Below are 26,309 nucleotides of genomic sequence, written 5' to 3'. Positions count from 1 at the left end.
GTGTTTGTCAACTTTTCCTTATGACAGCAAGTACCTGGGGCAGTTTTGGAGGTTCTAGTTCATGACTGGTTGGCCCTATGGCTTTTGGCCTGTAGCAAGGCAACATATCATGGTGGAAGCACCTGACAGAAAAACCACTCACCTTCTTGACCAGGAAGCAAAAAAGAATGAAGAGAGGGCCAGAGTTCCACAGCCCCTTCATGTGTAGGCCCCACATCTGAAAGGTTTCCACCACCTTCCAATAGTGACACCCTGAGAAACAAACCTTTAGCATATGGGCCTTTGAGGGACATTTAGGATCCATGTAGCACTCCATAAACAATTGTCAGGACCCTTTCCTCTGGGAAGAATTAGTACTACAATAACCGGATGATCGTGTGATCCCACCTGTGCCAAAGTTCTAATCCACAGACTTGAAACATGGCTTCATTTGATTTCTGGCTCATGTGTGAGGCTGACTTTATTGAAAATTGCATATGAAAGAGATAATCGTGGAAAGCTTTTATCCCTGACTTAATAATAGGAATAATGTCTCCTAGTAATTAATATCATTGTCATTTGGCAGGGGACCAGTTAACAAAGACACTGCTCAATCTTTTTTTTCTGGCATAGCTATCCAATAGTTGAAAAATGAAGAACATTTTCCAAGAGAACAAGTTGAGATTTTATAAATCTTCTCACTTGTCTAATTAAAATGTTCCACGAAATTTATTTTTAGTGTTACTTTTTTTTAAGCTGTTAACCTAAATCCTAACAGATCTTAAAACATATTTGACTTGAGAAGTTGAATGTTAGGCTTTATAACATAGTAAATTCATTTTTTGTCTGAGCAGAATCCAACTGATTTTATAGAAACTGACTATACATAGAAATTTCATATGCACTATTGTAATGGTGTTGGGTGATCATTTTATGCATTCTAAATTTTGTTATAACTTTCTTTTTTTCTTCAATAAAATAATATATATGTTATATAAAAAAGAAAATATACTTAATCAAAAAAAGGAAATAAAAATTACTGAGAATACCATTACCCAGTGATACCACTGTTAACAGTTTTGATGGGTATCCTACCCTTCTCTCCCCCTGTATTTATATATCACTATTAAAACTTTTTTGTTTTGCTTTTTAAAGAAAGAAATCATTCTATACATATCTTTTTGTAACTTTTTTCTACTTGAAAAACATATCCTGCACATTTTCATGTTATTAGACATTCTAGGACACTGTTATTGCCTGCATTGTTATCTTAATGTATCAGCTTGGTCATATATTTCTTTGCATTCACTTTAAGATATAGACCCTGTGCTTTTGTACAAATAAGACGTGTTGGAATTTTTATTTTTAACACAAGGCTATTAAAGATATTGGAACCAGAACAATCTGAGCAACCAAGGAATTGGTTCATTTGGGGGGATGGATCACATTTTCAAGGCTATTAATTAACTATTCTAACTAATCTAAATGGCCTTGGATCACCTTATTTCAGAACCCAGGCAGGGCAGTGATTGAAGGTAGAATTCAGTGAGCATTTGAGGAAAAAAAAAATCTTTTAGAAATGACACTGACAGGAAGTAATAGAAATATTTCTGCCTCCCAGGAATGAATAGTATAAAGAGAAGATGGGTTGAATGTAAGGTCCTGAGTGACAAGCCCTCTTTATTTCTAAAACTTTGAGTCACTTGAGGCTCTGGAACCAGTAGTCTCCATAAAGTACTAGGCGCTTACATTTTTAAAACGAAAAGTCAGCATAAAAGACAAATTCACATAATAAGAGCCAAGAACAGACTTTTTTAAAATAGTTTCTGAAAAGTTTAATCAAGGAATGTTGTCACTTCTGAAGAGAATTGAAGGTCAGCAGTGCTCATTCAGTGACTTGATAGGGAAATCTTCCTACAAGTGCAAGGAATGCTGGGATTGGTTGGCAGAAAAAGGTGGCCACACAGCCAAGTCTTCAGGGAGGATAGCAGTGCCTAATGGTGAACAGGATGAAGGAAGAAAGAATGAAAGTGGGGGAGGAAACAAATACAGGTAGTGCTAAATAAATAACTGCCATGAGGAAGGGCTAGAAAAGAACAAGGGTGAGCTGAGAGGCTGTTCACTCAAGGGAAAGGCAAAGACTTTCTTCCCCCGTTCTAACATTAGATACAGCATTAGCACAGAAATATTGAAGAATTCTGTTTGCAAGGCACTTAGTTATTTCCAAAACATTTTAGGCAGAGGGAGGGACAAAGTATTCCAATGCTTCATCCTCAGTTTGTTGGAATATCAAACTTTCTAGAAAGGGGGATTCTGGAGTTTCATACAGAAAGTGTAGTTCCTGCAAATAAAGTCACAGATGTACACTTGCAAACCCCTACATCTAATTGCTGATTTTCTTGTGGGCTGTTTTTCTTGCTGGTGGTGGCTGCTTTCTGTTCTCTTCCAGAGTTCTATTGGAAGGGTGCTCTCTTTTGTTTTTTACAGAATGTTGATCCAGGTGTGCCTGTATTTTTACTGTAAGTTTTTGTGGCGCTGCCTGAAGTTTGTAATGAGGAAGCTAACTGGAAGATGTGAACTGCAACGGATCTGTTACAATACCAAACCTGGAGCTTCTAGAACCATGAAGATTGGTAAGCCGAAAAAAGAAAAATGCAGAGTTGATGGGAGTGAGGACACAATGTTAATTTTGTTATAGTAATTTTAAGCCTTTTGTAAAGGGTAATTTTTGAGTGACTTTTTGTTATTTTTTAACAGAAACATCACTGAGGGATTCTAAAAGTAAGGTAAGTAAAATTGTTTCTTTATTTTTCAACAACTGTGCGTAGGAAGCTTATCATAAAAAGTAAAAATTTTAAGAAACAAAATTATACAATTGATTGAAAACTAATGCAAGTTAAAAAGAAAGAATCATTTGCCCATCACAAACCACTGTACTTTCTACATTTGAATTTCTAGGCAGAGTTGTGAGGCACTTATAGTTTCATTGTTGAATGAACCCTTTTTTATATGTCTTCTCACATTGTGAAATATTTCTTGAATATAGGAACAATATTAACTCTCTAGGATTTCCTCACTATTCAAATGATTTAACTTTATACTAACCTTAAGGTCTCCCAGTAAAATCAAAGAAGTCACTTCATTAGCCTTTATGGCACATAGTTGAGCATCCACATAACAGAAAAAAAAAAAGCTTTTTTTCAAGTTGTTTGGTTATTTTATCTTAATATTTAATTTTTGCATCCTTAAGAACTTCTTCCCATGTTCTTCCCTGTTTACTCATAGAATGCCCATTAACAGTGGGGACTTTATCGAGGGAGGAAAAGAAAATACAACATTGAAACTGATGACAATAGTAAAAACAAAAGTCTTATATATTTCTGCTTTACGTCAATTACCTTTTTCAGGAAAATGGCACTAACCTTATCATGAAAAGCTCAAATTTGTTAGAATTCAAATAGGTTAAATCAGTATTTGCTTTTAGCTTACACCTTCATACAAAAGCTTGAACTAGCACTTGAAGCCTTTATCCCAGTAGACCCTGTTCAAGCCACTGGCATTAACCAAAAGGGAACTGATCAAAGTGTCTTTTCCAGCTGTTGCAGACTTCAGTGAGTGTTCACCCTGATGCCATTGAAAAAACTATAGACGACATCATGGAACTGAAAAAAATTAATCCCGACATAAATCCACAGTAAGAATATGTTTCGTATGTTAGAAAATTGGAACACGAATCATGTGGCCACCTGTTTTTCTCTCATCTTCCCTCTCTCCCACTCCCCTGTCCTTCCCTCTCATCCTAAAGTAATCATCTGCAGTGTGTCAACTTTCAGATGAAAATAAAGGAAAAAAAAGGTGCCTTTTCATGTTTGTAACTGGCAGGAACTTGACAGTTCTGTTATGGTGTATGCTTAGCTTCTGAGACACAATGAATGTGAGAATGGGGCGGGGGATACTCCTGGCGTGGGACTGTGAGACAAAGGAAGCCCATTCATTGACATCCCATCTATTCAATGCCTGTTTTACATTAACAGTAAACATTCAAATCATAACTATACCTAAACTGATTCTGCTAGAATATTCCTTAAGGTCCCTCATGAATATTCCTTCACAACAGGCTGATATTCTTGGAGACAGTACCTACCTGCTCATCAAGAAGACAGGCATGTGTGGGCGGAAGAGATGGTTTTTGTATGAAGACTTCAGAACTTTATAATTTATTCCTCTCATCTTGGAAGTATTAAAATGCATTTGGCAGTGTTCGTGACATTTAAAATTAGTTTTATATTTTCCACGGGGAACAGCAATTTTTCAGTAAAATTTGGGGCTTAGGACATTGGTTAGAATAAATTTCAAATTCAGATATATTTAGAGACAGTTTTAGGTGGGTAACAATCAAACTGTCTTTTAGATCTATGTACATGAGAACTTTAGATGTTACCTCTGAGAAAGGCTTTTAATTACCAATGGAGTTGAAGGGAGTGTCAGAGTGTGCTTGGCACAGGTCCACCTCTTGTAAGGATTCTAGATACTAGCTGTCCAGGGGCTCATCACAAAAATTCCATTTCTACCTGTTCTCCATAGCATTCTTCTGTAGCCACTTCATCTTATTATCTGCCATTCCCTTATTCAGCCATTAAGGTTGACTTAATTGGGCAATAAATGTATTTTAAGCCTTCTGCCATGTATTTTGTTCCTTTGGGAAGGTGATAAAAAGGCAGTTCATTCTAAATTAGATTGAACCAAAAATTGAAGACAACAACTGGGCATAAAGGATATATTAGTCCTCTAATCATATTTAGAGATTGGATTACATTGAATAGCAAGTCTTTTCTTTATCTGTCCTGTGAAAGTTACATAAGTGACATTGGAAAACATTCTTTATATCTGTTCTTTTCATGTCCTTTAGAAAAAGGAATAGGCATTAGGCATTTTTCATTATGGTTTGTCTCATTGTTTGTTTTCATATCTCAATGTGGTTTCCAGAACCTTTTCTTTTCTCCTGTACTATTATTAACAGAGCCAGATATTAAAAAATTAAATATTTTTCCAAGCAAATAAAGAAATAGATGGTTAGAGTTGGGGAAAACATTTTTAAATCACAAAGATTTACTACTGTTAATCTCACTTTGTTTTAATTATGTTCTTTTAAGTGCTGCTCACAGTAGTACTAAAAATTACTACAAAAAAATTAACTAACCTTGTTCCTGCCTCTTTAATTCTCTTCTCTCCCTCAAAAGCAACTCTCTTCTCAGTCCTACACTGATTTTCTGAATGACTAATGCTACTGTGTCCTTTCCTAAATTTAAATATCTTGACAGGTAATGTATCATTGGCCAGAAGTCCCAGTGACTCTGGAGATTGAAGCAGGAGGATTGCAAGTTTAAGGCCAGCCTCAGCAATTTAGTGAGGCCATCTCAAAATTAAAAATATAAAGATCTTGAGGTAGAGTTCAGGGGTAAAGTGCCCAAGGGTTTGATTTTTTTTTTTTTTTTTAGTTTTTGTTAGTATGGTAACAAGTGCTATGATGAAGGCCATTTAATTGAACACATAATTTTGAGCTTAGTGTTCCTGGATTTTCTAACATTACCCTCTATATTTGAAGTAGACCTTTTGTCCCAATTTTAGATTTAACTCTATGCATCTCATTTACCCACCCCCCCAAAATGATGATGATGGTGATGTCACCATCACTTTGATTAAAATGACCATCTCTATTATGACAAAAATGTTCAGATTGAATAAAGTAGGAGCAAGAATATATTGGACAGCATCAGATTAAATTACCAACGTTCAGTCATTTTTGAACCACAAAAAAAAATACATGACTAAAGAATTTAGAAAGAAGGGTCTGAGGTTGTGGCTCATGCGTGAGGCACTGGGTTCAATCCCCAGCACCACATAAAATAAATAAACAAACAAATAAAATAAAGGTATTGTGTCCATCTGCAACTAAAAAAATATTTAGAAAGAAATAAAAATAAAAAAGAATTTAGAAAGAATAAATAAAGAAGTCAACAGTGGTAGTGGACCCCTGTAATCCCAGCAGCTCAGGAGGCTGAGGCAGGAGGATCAAAAGTTCTAAACCAGCCTCAGCAATTTAGTGAGGCCCTAAGCAACTCAGTTTAAACCCCGTCTCTAAATAAAATATTAAAAAAGTGTTCAGGATATGGCTTAGTGATAAAGTGCCCCTGGGTTCAATCCCCAGTTAAAAAAAAAGAAAGAAAAAATAATAAATAAATGTGAAGTATTACCTTTAGATTTTAAAATGTCACAAATGAGAACAGGCTGCATAGGAGGATCATTTATATGATGGTATTTTTATGTAAAACAGATCTTGGTGCTTAGTCAGTCACCTGTTTAATGAAACTTATAATATTATGTGACTGCTTAGAAAGATTCTGTTTTACCTCCTATGTTGTAGGAAAGGGAAAAGGTGCTCTGATGGGTGGAAGTGATGGTCCTCTGTGTGTGGCCAGATTGCTTCCTGTTTCAGTGATATGGCTCAAGGGAACTGTTAACCAAGTAGTGTTCATTCTGAGCAGGCTCAGCAAGATGACAGGGCATCTAAAAACCATGTCCCGTGAGAGAAAATTGAAGGAATAGGGAATTGTTTTGAGTCCTGGAAATGAGATTAGAAGAAACTATTTGAAAATAAGAAGGCAGAGCTGGGGAATGGTAGAAATGAATCTCCTCAGAGGACAGAATTTGAACTACTTGATAATAAGCAAAGCAGATTGTGTGTTCAGACAAGAAGAGTGATTTGAATGTGCTGGGAAATCTTGTAAAGCTGTGACTTCTCTTGTCACTGGCTCATCTGTTGGGTGTACTCCCCAGAGATAACAGTGGTGCTAGGGTTGTTTCCTTCTGTTTCATTTTGAAATCTTCTTGCCCAAAAGCCCCTGTAGGGGGCGCTCTCGCACTCTCTCACTCTTCTCTCCCCCTTAACCTTTTCCCTCACCCTTTCATATACATCCTTCTCAAGTGATTCTGATGTACTCACCTAGGGGTCTACATGATCCCTAAGAACCCACTATTACCTACATTATCATTACCTATATTTTCTACATACTTTCAAGTCACCTTCATTAAGAGTGCCCTTGTATTTAAGCCAAACTGTCATAGTGTAGCTTAAGAAAAAGTCAGAATGGGAGACAAATTTTAGCCATATTCTAAGTTACCTATGTGTGAAGTTTCAGTAAATACTGTGCTTCTATTAAATAGGTTCTATCTGAACAATTTCCTGAATATTCTATTTACATGAAAAGTTCTATTATGTATATGTCATGTGGGCAAAAGCCAAAGTACGTGTCTGATTTCTTCCTCACGGGTGTTTCCTCTCTTTTTGAACACCTTAGGTTGGGAATCTCTCTTCAGGCTTGCCTTCTTCAAATCGTTGGTTACAGAAACCTTATCGCAGATGTGGAAAAACTGCGCAGGGAACCTTATGATTCTGATAATCCCCAACATGAAGAAATGCTTTTGAAGGTTAGTCTTTGAATACACTGTCACGTAAGTCAGCTAACGTTGGCCAAGCACCTGTTATGTGCTACGTATTACTCTGGGCTTTGGGGATATGGGGATGAGTAAGACATGGGCACAGTGACTGGCTGGTAAGACCGAGTTCTCTTTCTGGGTCAGAGGTTGGAGGTAAATTTCCTGTCAGAAAAGTCATATGAGAAGTTGACTTTAAAGCCAGTTTACTTTGTAATCTGAGAAAGCATCAGAGGTGATTTCTGTGGCTCTCATGTTTGGCTCAAGTTTAGATTGTTTCACGTGTGTTGAAAGTCAATAGGAGAAATAACATTTATCAAAGAGTGTCCTGAGATTTTCACTTATGACTTTTAATACACATCAAACAAGATGAAGTTGATTTCTGCTTCAGCAACAGCTCTCTGGGGAAATTACCCAAGATCTTAATGCTGATTATTTATTCATGTGACTTGGAGAGTGTTCAAAGAGGAGGTAAAGGTTTATATTTGGCATATTAAAACTGTTGGAAAATAATATGGAGTAATAACTATTCCTGGCTGTCAAAGAAAACCTTAAAAATCTTAGAGAATCTCATAATGTATTGTTTTGTTCTGGTACTGGGGATTGACCCCAAGGCCTCAACATACTAGAAAAGCACTCTACCACTAAAATTCATCCCCCAATGGTGCATTATGAAACATTAATAAAACTTTCCCACAACACGCTGAATTTTTGCTGGGCATGGTGATGTATACCTATATATATTATAGATATTATACCTTTTATACACACACACACACACACACACACACACACACACACACACACTTTTTTTTTCCCCTGGGAGAATAAGGCAGGAGGTTCACAAGTTAGAGGGCAGCCTGGGCAACTTGGTAAGGTCATGTAGAATGCTCCTGGGTTAAATCCCCAGAACCATTAACAAAAATGAATTCTTAGTTAAAGAAATTAAGACCAAAGGATAGGTTTCAGACCAACCTTTAGAACTAGTTATCTGAAATGTTTGGTATATTCACTTCTGAAAATAGATGATTTTAAGAATTAGGGTGCTTCTTTGCCTCTTCCTAGAATTATAAAATATAGTAACAAAATTGGAAGGAAGCATTGTTTAGCTGCCTTAATTTTGCTTTACTGAAAAATGTCAATAGAAGACATAATTTTAAAAATGTATTCTGTTGTGTTTTGTGTGAAGGAGCATATGTTTTTGTGTATATAAGTACTTAAGCAAATGATACATTTGTCTTTACTAATTAGTGCAGTATCTAATGTGAATCATTAAAAATTGAAGAAGTCTCATTCTTGGCAATGGTTTTTTTTCTTCCTTTTTTTTTTTTTTTTTTTTGCTGCTTAATTTTAGCTAACTCACTGGATGAATTCCATCTTATTTCTTTGCCTTCTTTTCCCTGACCATTTTCTGATTCAGGTAGTCAAGTTCAAAGAAAGGATCTAACAGTGAGAATTAATAGGTGAATTAAAGTAAAAAGAAGAGGTGGTATAATTAGCAGACTGGTCAGAAGTGCCTGAACAATACATTAAAAGGGCTAAGACAGCCTCAGAATTAATAAATTCTGGTGTAGGTGCCTGCTACGCAGCATCTTTAGCTGATCTATTGCATGTGGGCTCACACTAGTAGGTTTTTAACAAATAAAGGTGAATGTTTGAGGTATTCTAGTTCATGTCAAGAATTTTTATGACATGACTTTTATCAGTGGTTATAATTTTATTATGTATGTGTTATTTTGGTTGTTACAGCTAGGTAAGCAGTAGAATGATTGCTATCTTTATTTTGGGGATGAGAAAACTATAAGTGTTTTAGCCCAGGTTCTAATTCACATATTTAATAAATGATAAAGCAGTGATGTCCAGCACTGAGTTAGGCACTTTGAGGAAAGGCTTCTTTTCTGCCTTTCAATGACTTGCAGGCTAATTGGGATATATTCTGCATCTACAAAAATACCCCAGTCTTTTCCATAGAGCATCCCCAAATATCTCTCAAGTGTTTTCTATTCCTGCTGTCTTATTCTAGCCATCATCTCCAAGTGGGGTGTTATAGCCTTTTAATTATGTCACTAACCATTATATTCTTCCCTTCCATCTTCTAAAATACTGCTGGAGGGATTTTTCTAAAATACAGATCTAGCCATATAATTACCTACATCGAACCCTTCAGGTTTCCCATGTCTTATAGTAGAAAGCCCATGTAACCTTAGCCTGGCATTTGGCCCCTTTTCACTATATTTTCCTTAGCGACACCTTATGCATCTCCACTACAGACAGTGCATTTCTGCCATGCTCTGTCAGTCACCATGACCTAGAATGGGACATGCCATCCCATATGCCAATGAACTTGTTCATGCTGTTCCCTCTGCTACCCATTATTTTCACAGCAGAAGCCAGCTTGTTTTTTAAATCCTCATTCCCTGAATTTGGAGACCTTTTCTAGCTCTCTAAGCAAACATAGGAATGGGATATTTATGCAGTGAAAATAAAACATTCATTGAGTGTTTGGTGTGGACCAAATATACAGCATTTTGGGGGGGGGAGATGCTGGGGATTGAACCTAGGGCCTTGTGTATGCAAGGCAGTCACTCCACCAACTGAGATATATCCTCAGCCTAATATTATAGCATTTTTACTTAGTTGTCACAACAAGCTTTGTTGATATAACTGGTACTTTTCCCATTTTTCAGATGAGGAAACTGAGGCTGAGTGCTGAGTGACTGTGCAAACTCACATGTTTAGGAAGGGTTGTTAACTGTAGTACTGGACTAGTCCTTGGGAGAGAAACCATGTTTTATCCATTTTTGTTTCCTGGGGGCTGACCCATGGCTTGTGTTTAATGGCCCAAAGTTTGGCTTCTTTATCTTCAAGATGGATAAGAATACCCTTGCTACCTACTTCACAAAATTATTCAGAGCAAAAGTCAGCAAACCAAGGTCTGTGGCTAAGTTTGTATTTCCATCCATGCTTATAAGTAATGTTTTATTGGAGCAAAGCCACATGCATTTGTTTTAATATAGTATCTGCCTGCCACCCTACTACAAAGGCAAAGTTAAATAGTTATTACAGAGATCATAAATTAGGATTTTGAGGACTGGGACGTCTGAATAGTATAAAAATTACTCCAACATCTGGAGACTAAATAATATGCTAGTGAATGAACAATAGGTTGCAAACGATATCAAGGAGGAGATTAAAAAGTTTTCTTAGAGGTAAATGAGAAAACTGACACAACATATCAAAATCTCTGGAACACTATGAAGGCGGTACTAAGAGGAATGTTCATTGCATGGAGTTCATTCCTTAAAGAAGGAAAAGTCAACAAATAAATGACCTAACATTATATCTGAAAGCCGTAGAAAAAGAAGAAAAAAATCAACACCAAAATCAGTAGAAGACAGGAAATAATTAAAATTAGAGCTGAAATCAATGAATTGAAACAAAAGAAACAATTGAAAAAATTGACAAAACAAAAAGTTGTTTCTTTGAAAAAATAAATAAAATTGACAGACCTTTAGCCATGCTAACGAAGAGAAGGAAAGAGAAAACCCAAATCACTAACATATGTGATGAAAAAGGAAATATCACAACAGACACTACAGAAATACAGAAGATAATTAGAAATTATTTTGAAAACTTGTACTCCAATAAAATAGAAAATATCAAAGGCTTCAACAAATTTCTTTTTTTTTTAATTATTTCATTGTTGGTTGTTCAAAACATTACATAGTTCTTAATATACCATATTTCACAGATTGATTCAAGTGGGTTATGAACTCCCATTTTTACCCCGTATACAGATTGCTGTATCACATCAGTTACATTTCCATTGATTTACAAATTGCCTTTCTAGTGACTGATGTATTCTGCTGTCTATCCCATTCTCCACTGTCCCCCCTCCCCTCCCCTTCTCTCTCTCCTTCCCCTCTACTATAAATCGTTTCTTCCACTTATATAATTTTTCTCCTACTCCTCCTTTCCTCTTATATGTAATTGTGTATAACCCTGAGGCTCACCTTCCAATTCCATGCAATTTCCCTTAACTCTCACTTTCCCTCCCGCCTATCATCCCTGTTTAATGTTAATCTTCTTCTCCAGCTCTTCCTCTCTACCCTGTCCTTGGTTACTCCCCTTATATCAAAGAAGACATTTGACATTTGTTTTTTAAGGATTGGCTAGCTTCACTTAGCATAATCTGCTCTAGTGCCATCCATTTCCCTGCAAATTCTATGATTCTGTCATTTTTTTATTGCTGCATAGTACTCCATTGTGCATAGATGCCACATATTTTATCCATTCATTTATTGAAGGGCATCTGGGTTGGTTCCACAGTCTAGCTATTGTGAATTGTGCTGCTATGAACATCGATGTAGCAGTATCCCTGTAGCCTGCTCTTTTAAGGTCTTCAGGGAATAGTCCGAGAAGGGCAATAGCAGGGTCAAATGGTGGTTCCATTCCCATCTTTCCCAGGAATCTCCATACTGCTTTCCAAATTGGCCGCACCAATTTGCAGTCCCACCAGCAATGTACAAGTGTACCCTTTTCTCCACATCCTCGCCAGCACTTGTTGTTGTTTGACTTCATAGTGGCTGCCAATCTTACTGGAGTGAGATGGTATCTTAGGGTGGTTTTGATTTGCATTTCTCTGACTGCTAGAGATGGTGAGCATTTTTTCATGTACTTGTTGATTGATTGTATGTCCTCCTCTGAGAAGTGTCTGTTCAGGTCCTTGGCCCATTTGTTGATTGGGTTATTTGTTATCTTATTATCTAATTTTTTGAGTTCTTTGTATACTCTGGATATTAGGGCTCTATCTGAAGTGTGTGGGGTAAAGATTTGTTCCCAGGATGTAGGCTCCCTGTTTATCTCTCTTATTGTTTCTTTTGTTGAGAGAAAACTTTTTAGTTTGAGTAAGTCCCATTTGTTGATTCTGGTTGTTAACTCTTGCACTAAGGGTGTCCTATTGAGGAATTTGGAGCCTGACCCCACAGTATGTAGATCATAGCCGACTTTTTCTTCTATCAGACGCCGTGTCTCTGATTTAATATCGAGCTCCTTGATCCATTTTGAGTTAACTTTTGTGCATGGCGAGAGAAAGGGATTCAGTTTCATTTTGATGCAAATGGATTTCCAGTTTTCCCAGCACCATTTGTTGAAGATGCTATCCTTCCTCCATTGCATGCTTTTAGCCCCTTTATCAAATATAAGATAGTTGTAGTTTTGCGGATTGGTTACTGTGTCTTCTATTCTGTACCATTGGTCCACTCGCCTGTTTTGGTACCAGTACCATGCTGTTTTTGTTACTATTGCTCTGTAGTATAGTTTGAAGTCTGGTATCACTATACCGCCTGATTCACACTTCCTGCTTAGCATTGTTTTTGCTATTCTGGGTCTTTTATTATTCCATATGAATTTCATGATTGTTTTATCTATTTCTACAAGAAATGCTGTTGGGATTTTGATTGGGATAGCATTGAACTTATAGAGAACTTTTGGTAATATCGCCATTTTGATGATGTTAGTTCTGCCTATCCATGAACAGGGTATATTTTTCCATCTTCTGAGGTCTTCTTCTATGTCTCTTTTTAGGGTTCTGTAGTTTTCATTGTATAGGTCTTTCACCTCTTTTGTTAGGTTGATTCCCAGGTATTTTATTTTTTGGGGGGATATTGTGAATGGAGTAGTTGTCCTCATTTCCGTTTCAGAGGATTTGTCGCTGATATACAGGAATGCATTTGATTTATGCGTGTTGATTTTATATCCCGCCACTTTGCTGAATTCATTTATTAACTCTAATAGTTTCTTTGTAGACCCTTTTGGGTCTGTTAGGTATAGAATCATATCGTCTGCAAATAGTGATAATTTAAGTTCTTCTTTTCCTATTTTTATGCCTTTAATTTCTTTCGTCTAATTGCTCTGGCCAGTGTTTCGAGGACTATGTTGAACAGAAGTGGTGAGAGAGGGCATCCCTGTCTTGTACCAGATCTTAGAGGGAATGCCTTCAATTTTTCTCCATTCAGAATGATGCTGGCCTGTGGCTTATCATAGATTGTTTTAACAATGTTGAGGTATGATCCTGTTATCCCTAATTTTTCTAGAGTTTTGAACATAAAGGGATGCTGTACTTTGTCGAATGCCTTTTCTGCATCTATCGAGATGATCATATGGTTCTTATTTTTAAGTCTATTGATGTGGTGAATAACATTTATTGATTTCCGTATATTGAACCAGCCTTGCATCCCAGGGATGAATCCTACTTGATCATGGTGTATAATTTTTTTGATACGATTTTGAATCCGATTCGCCAGGATTTTATTGAGGATTTTTGCATCTAGTTTCATTAGAGATATTGGTCTGTAGTTTTCTTTCTTTGAAGTGTCTCTGTCTGGTTTAGGTATCAGGGTGATGTTGGCCTCGTAGAATGTCTTTGGAAGTTCTTCCTCTTTTTCTATTTCCTGGAATAGCTTGAAAAGTATTGGTGTTAGTTCCTCTTTAAAGGTTTTGTAAAACTCTGCTGTATACCCGTCCGGTCCTGGGCTTTTCTTAGTTGGTAGTCTTTTGATGGTTTCTTCTATTTCCTCTATTGTTATTGGTCTGTTTAGGCTGTCTATATCTTCCTGACTCAATCTGGGCAGATCATATGACTTAAGAAATTTATCGATGCCTTCACTATCTTCTATTTTATTGGAGTATAAGGATTCAAAGTAATTTCTGATTATCTTCTGTATTTCTGAAGTGTCTGTTGTGATATTGCCTTTTTCATCCCGTATGCTAGTAATTTGGGTTCTCTCTCTTCTTCTCTTCGTTAGCATGGCTAAGGGTCTGTCAATTTTATTTATTTTTTCAAAGAACTAACTTTTGGTTTTGTCAATTTTTTCAATTGTTTCTTTTGTTTCGATTTCATTAATTTCAGCTCTGATTTTAATTATTTCTTGCCTTCTACTTCTTTTGCTGTTGTTTTGCTCTTCTTTTTCTAGGATTTTGAGATGATATATGAGATCGTTTATTTGTTGGTTTTTTCTTTTTTTAAGGAATGCGCTCCAAGCAATGAATTTTCCTCTTAAAACTGCTTTCAATGTGTCCCATAGATTCCGATATGTTGTGTCAGTGTTTTCATTTATCTCTAAGAATTTTTTAATTTCCTCCTTGATGTCTTCTATGACCCATTGATCATTCAGTAACCTATTGTTCATTCTCCACGTGATGCATGATTTTTCCTTCCTTCTTTTATCGTTGATTTTCAGTTTCATTCCATTATGATAAGATAAGATGCATGGTATTATTTCTACTCCTTTATATTGTCTAAGAGTTGTCCTGTGACATAATATATGATCTATTTTTGTGAAGGATCCATGTGCTGCTGAGAAAAAAGTGTAACTACTTGATGTTGGGTGGTATATTCTATATATGTCAATTAAGTCTAGGTTGTTAATTGTGTTGTTGAGTTCTATAGTTTCCTTATTTAACTTTTGTTTGGAAGATCTGTCCAGTGGTGAGAGAGGTGTGTTGAAGTCTCCCATGATTATTGTATGGTGGTCTATTAGACTCTTGTACTTGAGAAGAGTTTGCTTGATGAACGTAGCTGCACCATTGTTTGGGGCATATATATTTATGATTGTTATGTCTTGTTGGTGTATGGTTCCCTTGAGCAGTATGCAGTGTCCCTCTTTATCCTTTTTGATTAACTTTGGCTTGAAATCTATTTTGTTTGATATGAGTATGGACACTCCTGCTTGTTTCCGCAGTCCATATGAGTGGAATGATTTTTCCCAGCCTTTCACCTTCAGTCTATGTATATCTTTTCCTATCAAATGCGTCTCCTGTAGGCAACATATTGTTGGATCTTGTTTTGTGATCCATTCGACTAGCCTGTGTCTCTTAATTGGTGAGTTTAAGCCATTAACATTTAGGGTTATTATTGAGATTTGGTTTGTTCCTCCAGTCATATTTGTTTATTTATGTTACTAAACCTGATTAGTTTTCCTCTTTGATTACTTTCCCCCCTTTACTGTCCTACCTCCCACTGATGGTTTTCAATGTTATTTTCAGTTTCCTCTTCCTGTAATGTTTTGCCAAGGATTTTTTGAAGAGATGGTTTTCTAGCTGCGAATTCTTTTAACTTTTGTTTATCGTGAAAGGTTTTAATTTCATCTTCCATCCTGAAGCTTAATTTTGCCGGATACACGATTCTTAGTTGGAGCCCATTTTCTTTCAGTGTTTGAAAAATGTTATTCCAGGATCTTCTAGCTTTCAGAGTCTGTGTTGAGAGATCAGCTGTTATCCTGATTGGTTTGCCCCTAAATGTAATCTGCTTTCTTTCTCTTGTAGCTTTTAAAATTCTCTCCTTATTCTGTATGTTGGGCATCTTCATTATAATGTGTCTAGGTGTGGATCTCTTATGATTTTGCACTTTTGGCGTCCTGTAGGCTTCTAGGATATGGGATTCTGTTTCATTCTTCAAGTCTGGGAATTTTTCTCGTATTATTTCATTGAATAGATTGTTCATTCCTCTGGTTTGGAGCTCTGTGCCCTCCTGTATCCCAATGACTCTTAAGTTTGGTCTTTTAATGTTATCCCATATTTCTTGAATGTTCTGCTCATGGTTTCTTAGCAGTATTGCTGAACTGTCTATGTTCTTCTCAAGTTGAAATACTTTGTCTTCATTGTCTGATGTTCTATCTTCTAAGTGATCTATTCTGCTGGTAGTATTGTCAATTGAGGTTTTAAGTTGGTTTATTGCTTCCTGCATTTCTAGGATTTCTATTTGTTTGTTTTTTATTACTTCTAACTCCCTGTGAAATTGATCTTTTACTTCCTGGATTTGTTTCTGTAGTTCCTTGTCAATGTGATCTTTCATTGTCTGATTTTGCTGTCTCATGTCTTCCTTGAGAGTTCAGATCATCTGAAGCATGTATATCCTGAACTCTTTATCTGACATTCCATCTGTTGCAGCTATTACCTCTTCTAGAGTTGAGTTGACCTGCATTGCTTGTGGTCCTTTCTTTCCTTGTCTTTTCATGTTGCTTGCGTTTCTTTCTGCTTGGTGAAACTGTTGTGTTTTTGAAATTTTTCCCCCTGTTTATTTATGTTGCTCTTGTATATTTGGGATATCTCTCTTGTAGGGCGGGTAGTGGCTATGATCCTCCTCTAATCAGGGTGATCTATCCACTATGCTGGTTGGTCGTAGGTCTGCCCGCCCTGCGGGCACGGGTAGCTGCTCTACTCTGCCCCCACTCCAATTGCGGTGACGTTCCTACCACGTCCTCGGATCGTTGGTCCTGATCCGGATGTGGGCAGCAGCTCTTCTCCACCCCTACTCCAATTGATGTGACGTGTCTACCACGCTGGTCGGCCTCCAAGCCTGTTCCGCCGGTGGGTCTCAGATCTGCCCACCCTGTGGGCCTGGGTGGCAGTTCTGCTCAACCCCCACTCCCAGTGGGGGTACCTAACTGCCTCTCCAACGGGTCTCTGGGCTCCTTCCGGACGCTGGCGGCGGCTCTGTTCAACCCCCACTCCAACCAGTGTGACGTAACTGCCTCGATGCTACTCGTCCACCACACTGGCAGGCTGCCGAGCCTGTCCTGCCAGTGGGACGCAGGACTGCCTACCTTGCAGGGTCAGACGGCAGCTCTTCACGGCCTCCACTCCAAGTGGGTTGACTTGGCTACCCTGCCGTCGGGTCGTTGGTCCTGTTCCAGGCGTGGGCGGCTACTCTCCTCGGCCCCAGCTGCAGTTGGGGTGTCGCGATACCACACCGGCAGGACCCTTAGCCTGCTCTGGGCACAGGAGGCAGCTCCACTCTGCCCCCCAGGCCCCCGCAGCACCCAGCAGGACCCGGACCAAGAAGCAGTCCCTGTAGGATCCCCAACCCTGAGCCAGAGCCGCTTCGGGAGCCAGGAGCCGGTCTCTCCGCTCCCCGCCACGTTCTGCTAGGAGCAGGCTCCTCAGGGCAACCACCGCGGGTTCCCCAATCCCAGGCCAAAGCAGCCCCGGGAGCCCAAGCCTGGCCGCACCAGACTCTTCCTGCTCGGTGCCCAAGCCTGGCCGCACCAGACTCTCCCTGCTCGGTGCACGCTCCGCTGGGAGCAGAGTATAAGACGCACTTCCCGCGGGCTCCCCAGCTCTGGGCCAAAACTGTTCCAGGAGACAGAGTCCCGCTGCCCCTCGTCGCAAGTTTCACTTGTGGCTGGCCTCAGCTCGCGGTCCCCGCAGGCTCCGCGGCCCTGGGCTCAAGCAGCCACGAGAGCCAGAACCCAGCCTCTCCGATCCCTGCCACACTCTGCTCGGAGCAGGCTCCACAGAGGTACCCCAGCCTCAGGCCCAGGCGGCCCCAGGAGCCCGAGCCTGGCAGCTCCAACCTCTCCCAGCTCAGTGTACGCTCTGACAGGGGCAGGGTCAAAGACGCAGTCGCCGCGGGTTCCCTAGCCCCGGGCCAAAACTGTTCCAGGAGTTAGAGCCACGCCGCCCCTCAGCGCACAATCCACTTGTAACTGTCCTCCGCCCAGAGTCCCCGAAGGATCTCCCGCCCTGGGCCAAAGCAACCTGGGGAACTAGAATCTGGCCGCTCAAAGCCCGGCGCCCGCCTTGCCAGGGGTGAGGCCTGAAGAGTATTCTCCTCAGAGTTTCCAGTCCCGAGCCTGAGCGATCTGTCTGCGCGACGCAGGCAAATACCAGCCTGGAATCACCTGTTCTGTAGTTGAATGAGCTGAGATCAGTAGAAAACAGGGATGATTGCATCAGCTCTCCATGATGGCGGCTGCTGTCCTCCTCCGTGTTCCGACCGGTGTCAGGAATCGAACTGGACCGGTTCTCTCCTCTATTTCAAAGCTGGAACTCAGCACTCAGCGCGGCCAGTGTGCCACTGGCAGGAGCCTGCAGAATCCGCTTCGCTGTAATCCCGCTCTGGTACCTCGCGGCTAATTAACTCGGGCGCGTCCCAGACTCCGTCCCCGGGGCGGTCCGCCGACCAGGTACTGCTTCCCTCCGTGCGGAGAAATCGCTCGCAACCAAGCCCCTGCAGCCGAATCCCGCGCGCTGGAATTCTGTCCTCTAGATTCTGGAGCACCTCAATTTCACTGGGGATTCCCACCAAGGTAGCCTTCAGCCATTTCACCTCGTGTTTCTCCTGCACAGTGGCGCAGCGTACTGGTGTGCTGCACTCCCTTCGCCGCCATCTTCTCGCCTCTCAACAAATTTCTTGAGTCATATGATTTGCCCAAATTGAATCAGGAGGATATACACATTTTAAACAGACCAATATCAAACAATGAAATAGAAGATGCCATCAGAATCCTACCAACAAAGAAAAGCCCAAGACCTCATGGATACACAGCCAAGTTCTTTAAGAGCAAGAACTTTAAAGAAAAACTAATACCAATACTCTTCAATTTATTTCAGGAAATAGAAAAAGAGGCAGCACTTCCAAACTCATTCTATGAGATCAGTACCACCCTGATTCCCAAACCAGGCAAAGATACATCAAAGAAAGAAAACTTCAGACCAATATCTCTAATGAACGTACATACAAAAATTCTCAATTAAAATTCTGGCAAATCGAATACAAAAATATATCAAAAGGATTGTGCACCATGATCAATTGGGGTTCATCGCAGTGATGCAAGGTTGGTTCAACATATGGAAATCAATAAATGTAATTCATCACATAAATAGATTAATTAAAGGTAAGAATTATATGATCATCTCAATAGATGCAGAAAAAACATTCAACAAAATACAGCACCTCTTCATGTTCAAAACACTAGAAAAACTAGGGATAACAGGAACATATCTCAACATCATAAAGGCTATCTATGCTAAGCCCCAGGCCATCATCATTCTAAATGGAGAAAAATTGAAGGCATTCCCTCTAAAAACTGGAACAAGATAGAGATGCCCTCTTTTACTACTCTATTTAACATAGTTCTTGAAACACTGGCCAGAGCAATTAGACAAAAGAAATTAAAGGCATATGGGTAGGAAAAGAAGAACTCAAATTAGCACTATTTGCAGATGATATGATTCTATACCTAGAAGACCCAAAAAGTTCCACCAGAAAATTTCTACAACTAGTAAGTGAATTCAGCAAAGTAGCAAGATATAAAATATAAAACACCCATAAAGCAAAGGCATTTCTGTATATCAATGACAAATCCTCTGAAAGGGAAATGAGGAAAACTACCCCATTTAAAATAGCCTCAAAAAAATAAAATAAAATAAAATAAAATACTTAGGAATCAACGAAAGAGGTGAAAGACCTATACAATGAAAACTAAAGTAAGAAATCAAAGAAGACCTTAGAAGATGGAAAGATCTACCTTGCTCTTGGATAGGCAGAATTAATATTATCAAAATGACCATACTTCCAAAAGCACTATACAGATTTAATGCAATTCCAGTCAAAAACCCAATGTCATTCCTCATAGAAATAAAAAAAGCAGTCATGAAATTCATCTGGAAAACTAAGAGACCCAGAACAGCTAAAGCAATCCTTAGCTAGAAGCGTGAAGCAGGTGGCATCACTACACCAGATCTTAAACTATACTACAGAGAAATAGTAACAAAACCAGCATGGTATTGGCACCAAAATAGACTGGTACAGAATAGAGAACACAGAGACTAACGCACAAAATTACAATTATCTTATATCAGACAAAGGCACCAAAAAATACATTGAAGATAAGATAGTTTCTCCAACAAATGGTGCTGGGAAAACTGGAAATCCATATGTAACAAAATGAAATTAAACCCCTATCTCTCACCATGCACAAAATTCAACTCAAAGTGGATCAAGGACCTAGGAATTAAACCAGAAACACTTTGTCTAATAGAAGAAAAAGTAGGCCCTAATCTCTATCATGTAGGATTAGGCCCCAATTTCCTTAATAAGACTCCTGTAGCATAAGAATTAAAATCAAGAATCAATAAATGGGATGTATTCACACTAAAAAGTTTCTTCTCAGAAAAAGAAACAATCTGTGAGGTGAATAGAAAGCCTACATTTTGGGAGCAAATATTTACCCCTCACATATCAGATAGAGCACTAATCTCTAGGGTATATAAAGAACTCAAAAAGCTAAACACCAAAAAAAGCAAATAACCCAATCAATAAATGGGCCAAGGACCTGAAAAGACACTTCTCAGAAGAGGATATACAATCAATCAACAAATACATGAAAAAATATTCATCATCTCTAGCGATTAGAGAAATGCAAATCAAAACTCCTCTAAGATTTCATCTCACTCCAGTCAGAATGGCAGCTATTAAGAATACAAACAATAAGTGTTGGGGAGGATGTGGGGGAAAAGGCACACTCATACATTGCTAATGGGACTACAAATTGGTGCAGCCAATATGGAAAGCAGTATGGAGATTCCTTGAAAAACTGGGAATGGAACCACCATTTGACCCAGCTATCCCTCTTCTCAGTCTATACCCAAAGAACTTAAAAACAGCATACTACAGGGACACAGCCATATCAATGTTTGTAGCAACACAATTCACAATAGCTAAATTGTGGAACCAACCTATATGCCCTTCAATAAATGAATGGATAAAAAAAGTGGTATATATACACAATGGAATATTACTCAGCAATAAAAGAGAATAAAATCATGGCATTTGCAGGTAAATGGATGGAGTTGGAGAATATAATGCTAAGTGAAGTTAGCCAATCCCAAAAAACCAAATACCAAATATTTTCTCTGATATAACGAGGTTGATTCATAGTGGGGTAGGGAAGGGGAACATGGGAAGAATAGATGAACTCTAGATAGAGCAAAGGGATGGGAGGGTAAAGGAAGGGGCATGGGGGTAAAAAACATGTTGGAATGAGATGGACATCATTACCCTAAGTACATGTATAAAGACACAAATGGTGTGAATATACTTTGTATACAACCAGAGATATGAAAAGTTGTGTTCTATATGAATTGTAATGCATTCCACTGTCATATATAGCAGATTAGAATTTTTAAACAAAAATTTTAAAAAGACTAAAGCACAAGTTCTGGCATAAACCTGGAAAAAAAGGAAATACTTATGCTCTGTTGATGGAAATGCAAATTAGTACAGCCATGTGAAAAAAACGTATGGAGATTCTTCGAAAAATTAAAATAGAACCACCATATAATCCAGCAATCCCACTAGTATGTATATATCCAAAGAAAATGAAATCAGTCAAAGAGACATCTGCATTCTCATGTTCACTGTGACTATTCACAATAGCCAAGAAGTGGAAACAACTAAAGTGTCCATCAACTGATGAAGAAATAAAAGAGTGTGTGGGACATATATCCAATGAAATATTGTTAAGCCATTAAAAAGAATGAAATCTTGTCATCAGCAACAACATGGACAGAAATGGAGATCATTATGTTAAGTAAATAAACCTGACATAGAAAGACAAGTACTGCATGATGTCACTCATATGTGGAATCTGCAAACATTGATCTGACATAAGTTGAGAATAGACCGGGGACTACTAGAGGCTGGGGAAGAGAGGGAAGGATGAGGAAAGGTTGATCAATGGATACTAAGTTACAATTATAAGCAAAAAATTCTGGCATTAAATATTCTTTCAACCTACACCTATGTAATTTTTAAAAACTTTTTATTGTGAAAAATGTTCAGCATACACAAAAATAGAGAAGATGATAGATTAAAGTCGTGAATCCATTTTAAATGAGTTTTAAAAAAAGGAAAACGAACTGCAAATTTCTATTTGTTCATACTTTCTGTCATTGAATATTATGGTTTATACTGTGTAACATGGCACAATTCACTGTAAATCAAGGTAATTTTGTATTACTGTTCTCTAAATAAAGAATAATTTAAGTATTATATATTTATATAACTGTAAGTCTCAATCTCTCTCTTTACCTCCCCCTCTCTCCCTCCCTCTCTCATAATGATATGTGCTAAATCTGGTTTTCTATAGAAAACTTAGAAAAATAAAACTAGTTTAGTAAGCAGTAAAGAGTATAAAATGTTTATAATTTATGTTTTCCATTAGAATATAATTGATTTTAATTGATATTCTTTTTGGTAACTCTTAAATATGACAATATCCTTTGAGATTTAATCATGAACTTCACCAGTATTCCTTTGTTCAGCTAGACAATAATACGTAACTCACTCCTGTTAGAGGTAAAACTTAATAAATGAAACTCAAGTAATTTCACTTTTCTTTTTGTTAACAATGTAGCTAAATGTCTTAATTTAATGTTAGAAATGTGTTTTCTGAGGAGTTGAATAATAAATGGCTTCAAATTTTCACCTTTCCATTTATACTCTTGAAAATTTTAGAGAACTCCAAAGAGCTTTATTTTGTGGGAGATTGTCACCTACCTAATTCCATTAAGAAATCAAATCAGGAAGGTTTAAAATGCTAAAATACACAAGTACACATTCTGTTGCCTTCAGAGCACTCCTGAGATGAGGGTGAAAAGGTAACTAACCTCTTACTTTTATTAGGGAATAGTGGTTTTGGTTTTTTACTACCTATGCTGAAAAGGTCTTTGGTACCTCCAAGGATCTTTACTTTACCATACTTAGAGAACTGCTATTGCAGATAACTGAAAGACGGTCATATCTTTAATTATAATATATTTGCACATATTCAGCTTTGCAAATTCCTTTCTCATAATGTAGTTTTCATGATCTAAACCAGTAGGAAAGGATATTTACATGTGCATATAAACAGGGAAATTCTCTTTTCTTTGTCTTCAGTTATGGAAATTCTTGAAGCCTAATACTCCACTGGAATCTCGCATTTCTAAGCAGTGGTGTGAAATAGGTTTCCAAGGTGATGATCCTAAGACAGATTTTCGAGGAATGGGACTTCTGGGACTATACAATTTGCAGTAAGTAAAATGAAGAATAGTTGAATGTTAGAGTGATGTTTTGAAATGACAAAGTGGAGTTACTGCTATAAAAGTCACTTTCCAAAAAGTCCAAGAAAACACTCAAGTTCTCTCAGAGGTAATTCACATTGATAAAATTTAAAAAGTTACTAGCATCTTCTTCTATTTCAGCAGACTTCACATATTTTTAAAAATGATGTCAAATATATTTTTTACTTTTTTAAAATGAAAACTCTAAGCATATGTAAAAAATAAGGAAGATGTTATAACATCTTATATCGACCACCTAGATTCATTAATTGTCAAGGTTTGAAATACTTGCAATCCTGTTTTTCTGACAGAAGTATGTTAATGAAAATCCTATACTGTTTGTCATTTCACCCCTCATATTGAAACTGGATTTTCAGCCTCTGCTGCTGTAGTGTTGCAGCAGATCCCAACTACCTGCCAGTGGCATCTTTCGGGGTTCTTGTATCTTGAATTCAAAAAATGAAATCCACAGACAAGGAAGAGTAAGGCAAAAGAGTAGGATTTATTCAAGTGAAAAGGAAAAAAGCCGGGTGCAAGTGGTGCAGGCCTGTAAGTCCAGCGGCTTGGGAGGAGGATCACTGAGTTCAAAGCCAGGCTCAGCAACAGCTAGGCGCTAAGCAACTCAGTGAGACCCTGTCTCTAAATAAAATTCAAAATAGGACTGGGGATGTGGCTCAGAGTGGTTGAGTGCCTCTGATTTCAATCCCCATACCGGATAGAGAGAGAGAGAGAGAGCTTTTGCAGGGGGAGAGGGGACCCAGTAGGGGTTGCCACTTAAGCATACTAGGCTAGGAGCTGATACAGCTACTGGGTAGGGGGATTGATCTATATCTATGCCAATCAGGTCTTGGAAAAGTACAAAAGCTAATGGTCAAAATCTTTGCAAAACAGGTATTGGAAAAGTACCAATGGTATTGGTTCTGCCCATGACCTTCTAATTGGCTGTGCATTTATAGACCTTGAGTTTGAACTTTCCTGTAACCTCCATTCAGGTTCCCTCTCCCTTCTGTGCACCCCCACCCTCCTACCTCCACCCCAGGACAAAGGTTTGATTGGAATATTTGGAATTTTTTCTGATCATTTTCATGGAATGGCCTTTACATTTGAAAAATTCCCTAATCGGGGACCATTACCTATCCAATCTTATTCAGTATTTCCATAGGTAGTTCTAAAAAGTGTCAGCATTCCATTAACAAAAATACCATTATCACTGCTAACAATGTATAACTAGTCCATATTTAAATTGCCCAATTCTCTAAATTTTTTTGGTATGGGGATTGAACTCAGGGGCACTTGACCACTGAGCCACATCCACAGCCTTATTTTGTATTTTATTTAGAGACAGGGTCTCACTGGGTTGTTTAGCGCTTAGCTGTTGCTGAGGCTGACTTTGAACTTGCTGATCCTCCTGCTCAGCCTCCAGAGCCACTGGGATTACAAGCATGCACCACCATGCCCAGCTCAAAAAAATGTCTTTTACAGCGGTTTTTGTCCGAATGCAGTCCCATATAAGACCTATGCATTGCACTTAGTGAATATGTCCCTTGGGTCCACTGTTCCCTCTTTCACCTCTTCTCCTCTGTCATTAACTTGGAGAAGCTTTCAGGTCAATTGTCCTGTAAAATGTCCCATGGTCCAGATTTGTCTGCTTGCATTTGTAACCATCCCTGAATTTCCTGAAAATTGGAGGTATTCAGAAAAGCTTGAAGAGATTTAGGTTGACATCACAGCAGGAGTCTGTGTCATCCCAGCACTCTCAGCCCTTGTGCTGGGATGGGTCATGGCCTGATGGCTGTATTGTATATCCCCCATCAGCCTTTCCTCCTTCCATGGTTTTTGCTGAACCAATTAATTTATTGTGAAAAAAAAAAAAAGCCTTTCTACTGCTATTCTTCCCACAATTGTTGCCTGGAATTCTGTAAGAAGTTTTTCTTATTAACTATAGCTATTTGGTTTCTCTAAAATACAGCTGGAGAGAATGTTGATTTTTCTATTTAGTTGCCAATTCTCAGGTGGGAAGTTGGTGTCTTCATTCCCTTGTTAGTGGTTGACATTTTTTTTCCTTTCTCTATTTTTTAGAATATTGCTCCTTAACTCTGTGCTTTTATATGTTTACTGTGATCCGACTAATTGTACTTAATATTTTTTATGATTAAATTCAGCTATCACTAGTCATTATTTTTCAAGACAAAGAGAGTCCTTTTGAATAAGTTCTTCTGTCTTTTGACACAACCCTATTAGTGAGGAGAGGGAGTAATATACTTTTAAAAGGAATGAAACCTTAGTCACTTTTTGTGTCATCCCATTTTCTCCCTAGATTCTTCCCTCTGATTTAAATTTAGGAAGTTTAATCATCACCTATTTTCTTATAAAATGTTTGAAATGCTACATTATCATGTAAAGTGACTGAATAGAAAGCAGACCTTAATGACAAAGGTGATGATACAAACCACTGTTGAAGGCTGAGTTTTTGAAGAAGTGGAACTGGGACAATTTGCCTTCCATTTAGAAAAAATAAAAGTTAAATCTCTACCTCATCTCAATTAAAAAATTGAAAGTGAAAACAAGGTTTTTTAACCTTTAGGAGGAAATCTTTAAGATATATGAGTAAGGTGGGATCTCTTACAGACAGACAAAAAAAAAAGTATTGACTGAAAAAAAAGATTAAAAATTTTCACATATTAAAACTGATTATTTTTGTGAGCCAAGCCACCATAAAGAAAGTGAAATGAGGGGTTGAGCGCCGGTCTAGCACGGGCAAGGCCCTGGGTTTGATCCTCAGCACCACATAAAAATCAATAAATAAAATAAAGGTATTATGTCCAACTACTTCTAAAAAATAATTGTTTTTTTAAAGAAAGTGAAATGAACCGTCTACTGTCATGTATATCTAAAAAGAACAAAAAATAAATAAAAATATTTTTAAAAGAGAAAGTGAAATGAGACAA

The 26,309-nt window shown here is 38.1% G+C and overlaps 1 protein-coding gene across 1 annotated transcript in view; it reads left to right on the top strand.

Annotated features, from left to right (window-relative positions):
* ELMOD1 (ELMO domain containing 1) overlaps positions 1–26,309 on the top strand; it is a 75,084-nt gene that overhangs the window by 33,549 nt on the left and 15,226 nt on the right. Inside the window, exons 3-7 of the mRNA XM_081282200.1 lie at positions 2,467–2,612; positions 2,737–2,765; positions 3,576–3,673; positions 7,338–7,467; positions 23,198–23,331. Of these exons, the coding sequence (XP_081138326.1) occupies positions 2,467–2,612; positions 2,737–2,765; positions 3,576–3,673; positions 7,338–7,467; positions 23,198–23,331 (537 nt within the window). The remainder of the gene's footprint in view (positions 1–2,466; positions 2,613–2,736; positions 2,766–3,575; positions 3,674–7,337; positions 7,468–23,197; positions 23,332–26,309) is intronic.

This window comes from Spermophilus citellus, assembly GCF_964194105.1.
Source record: "Spermophilus citellus genome assembly, chromosome: 2".
NCBI lineage: Eukaryota > Metazoa > Chordata > Mammalia > Rodentia > Sciuridae > Spermophilus > Spermophilus citellus.
This window is presented reverse-complemented; position numbering and strand designations above follow the sequence as displayed.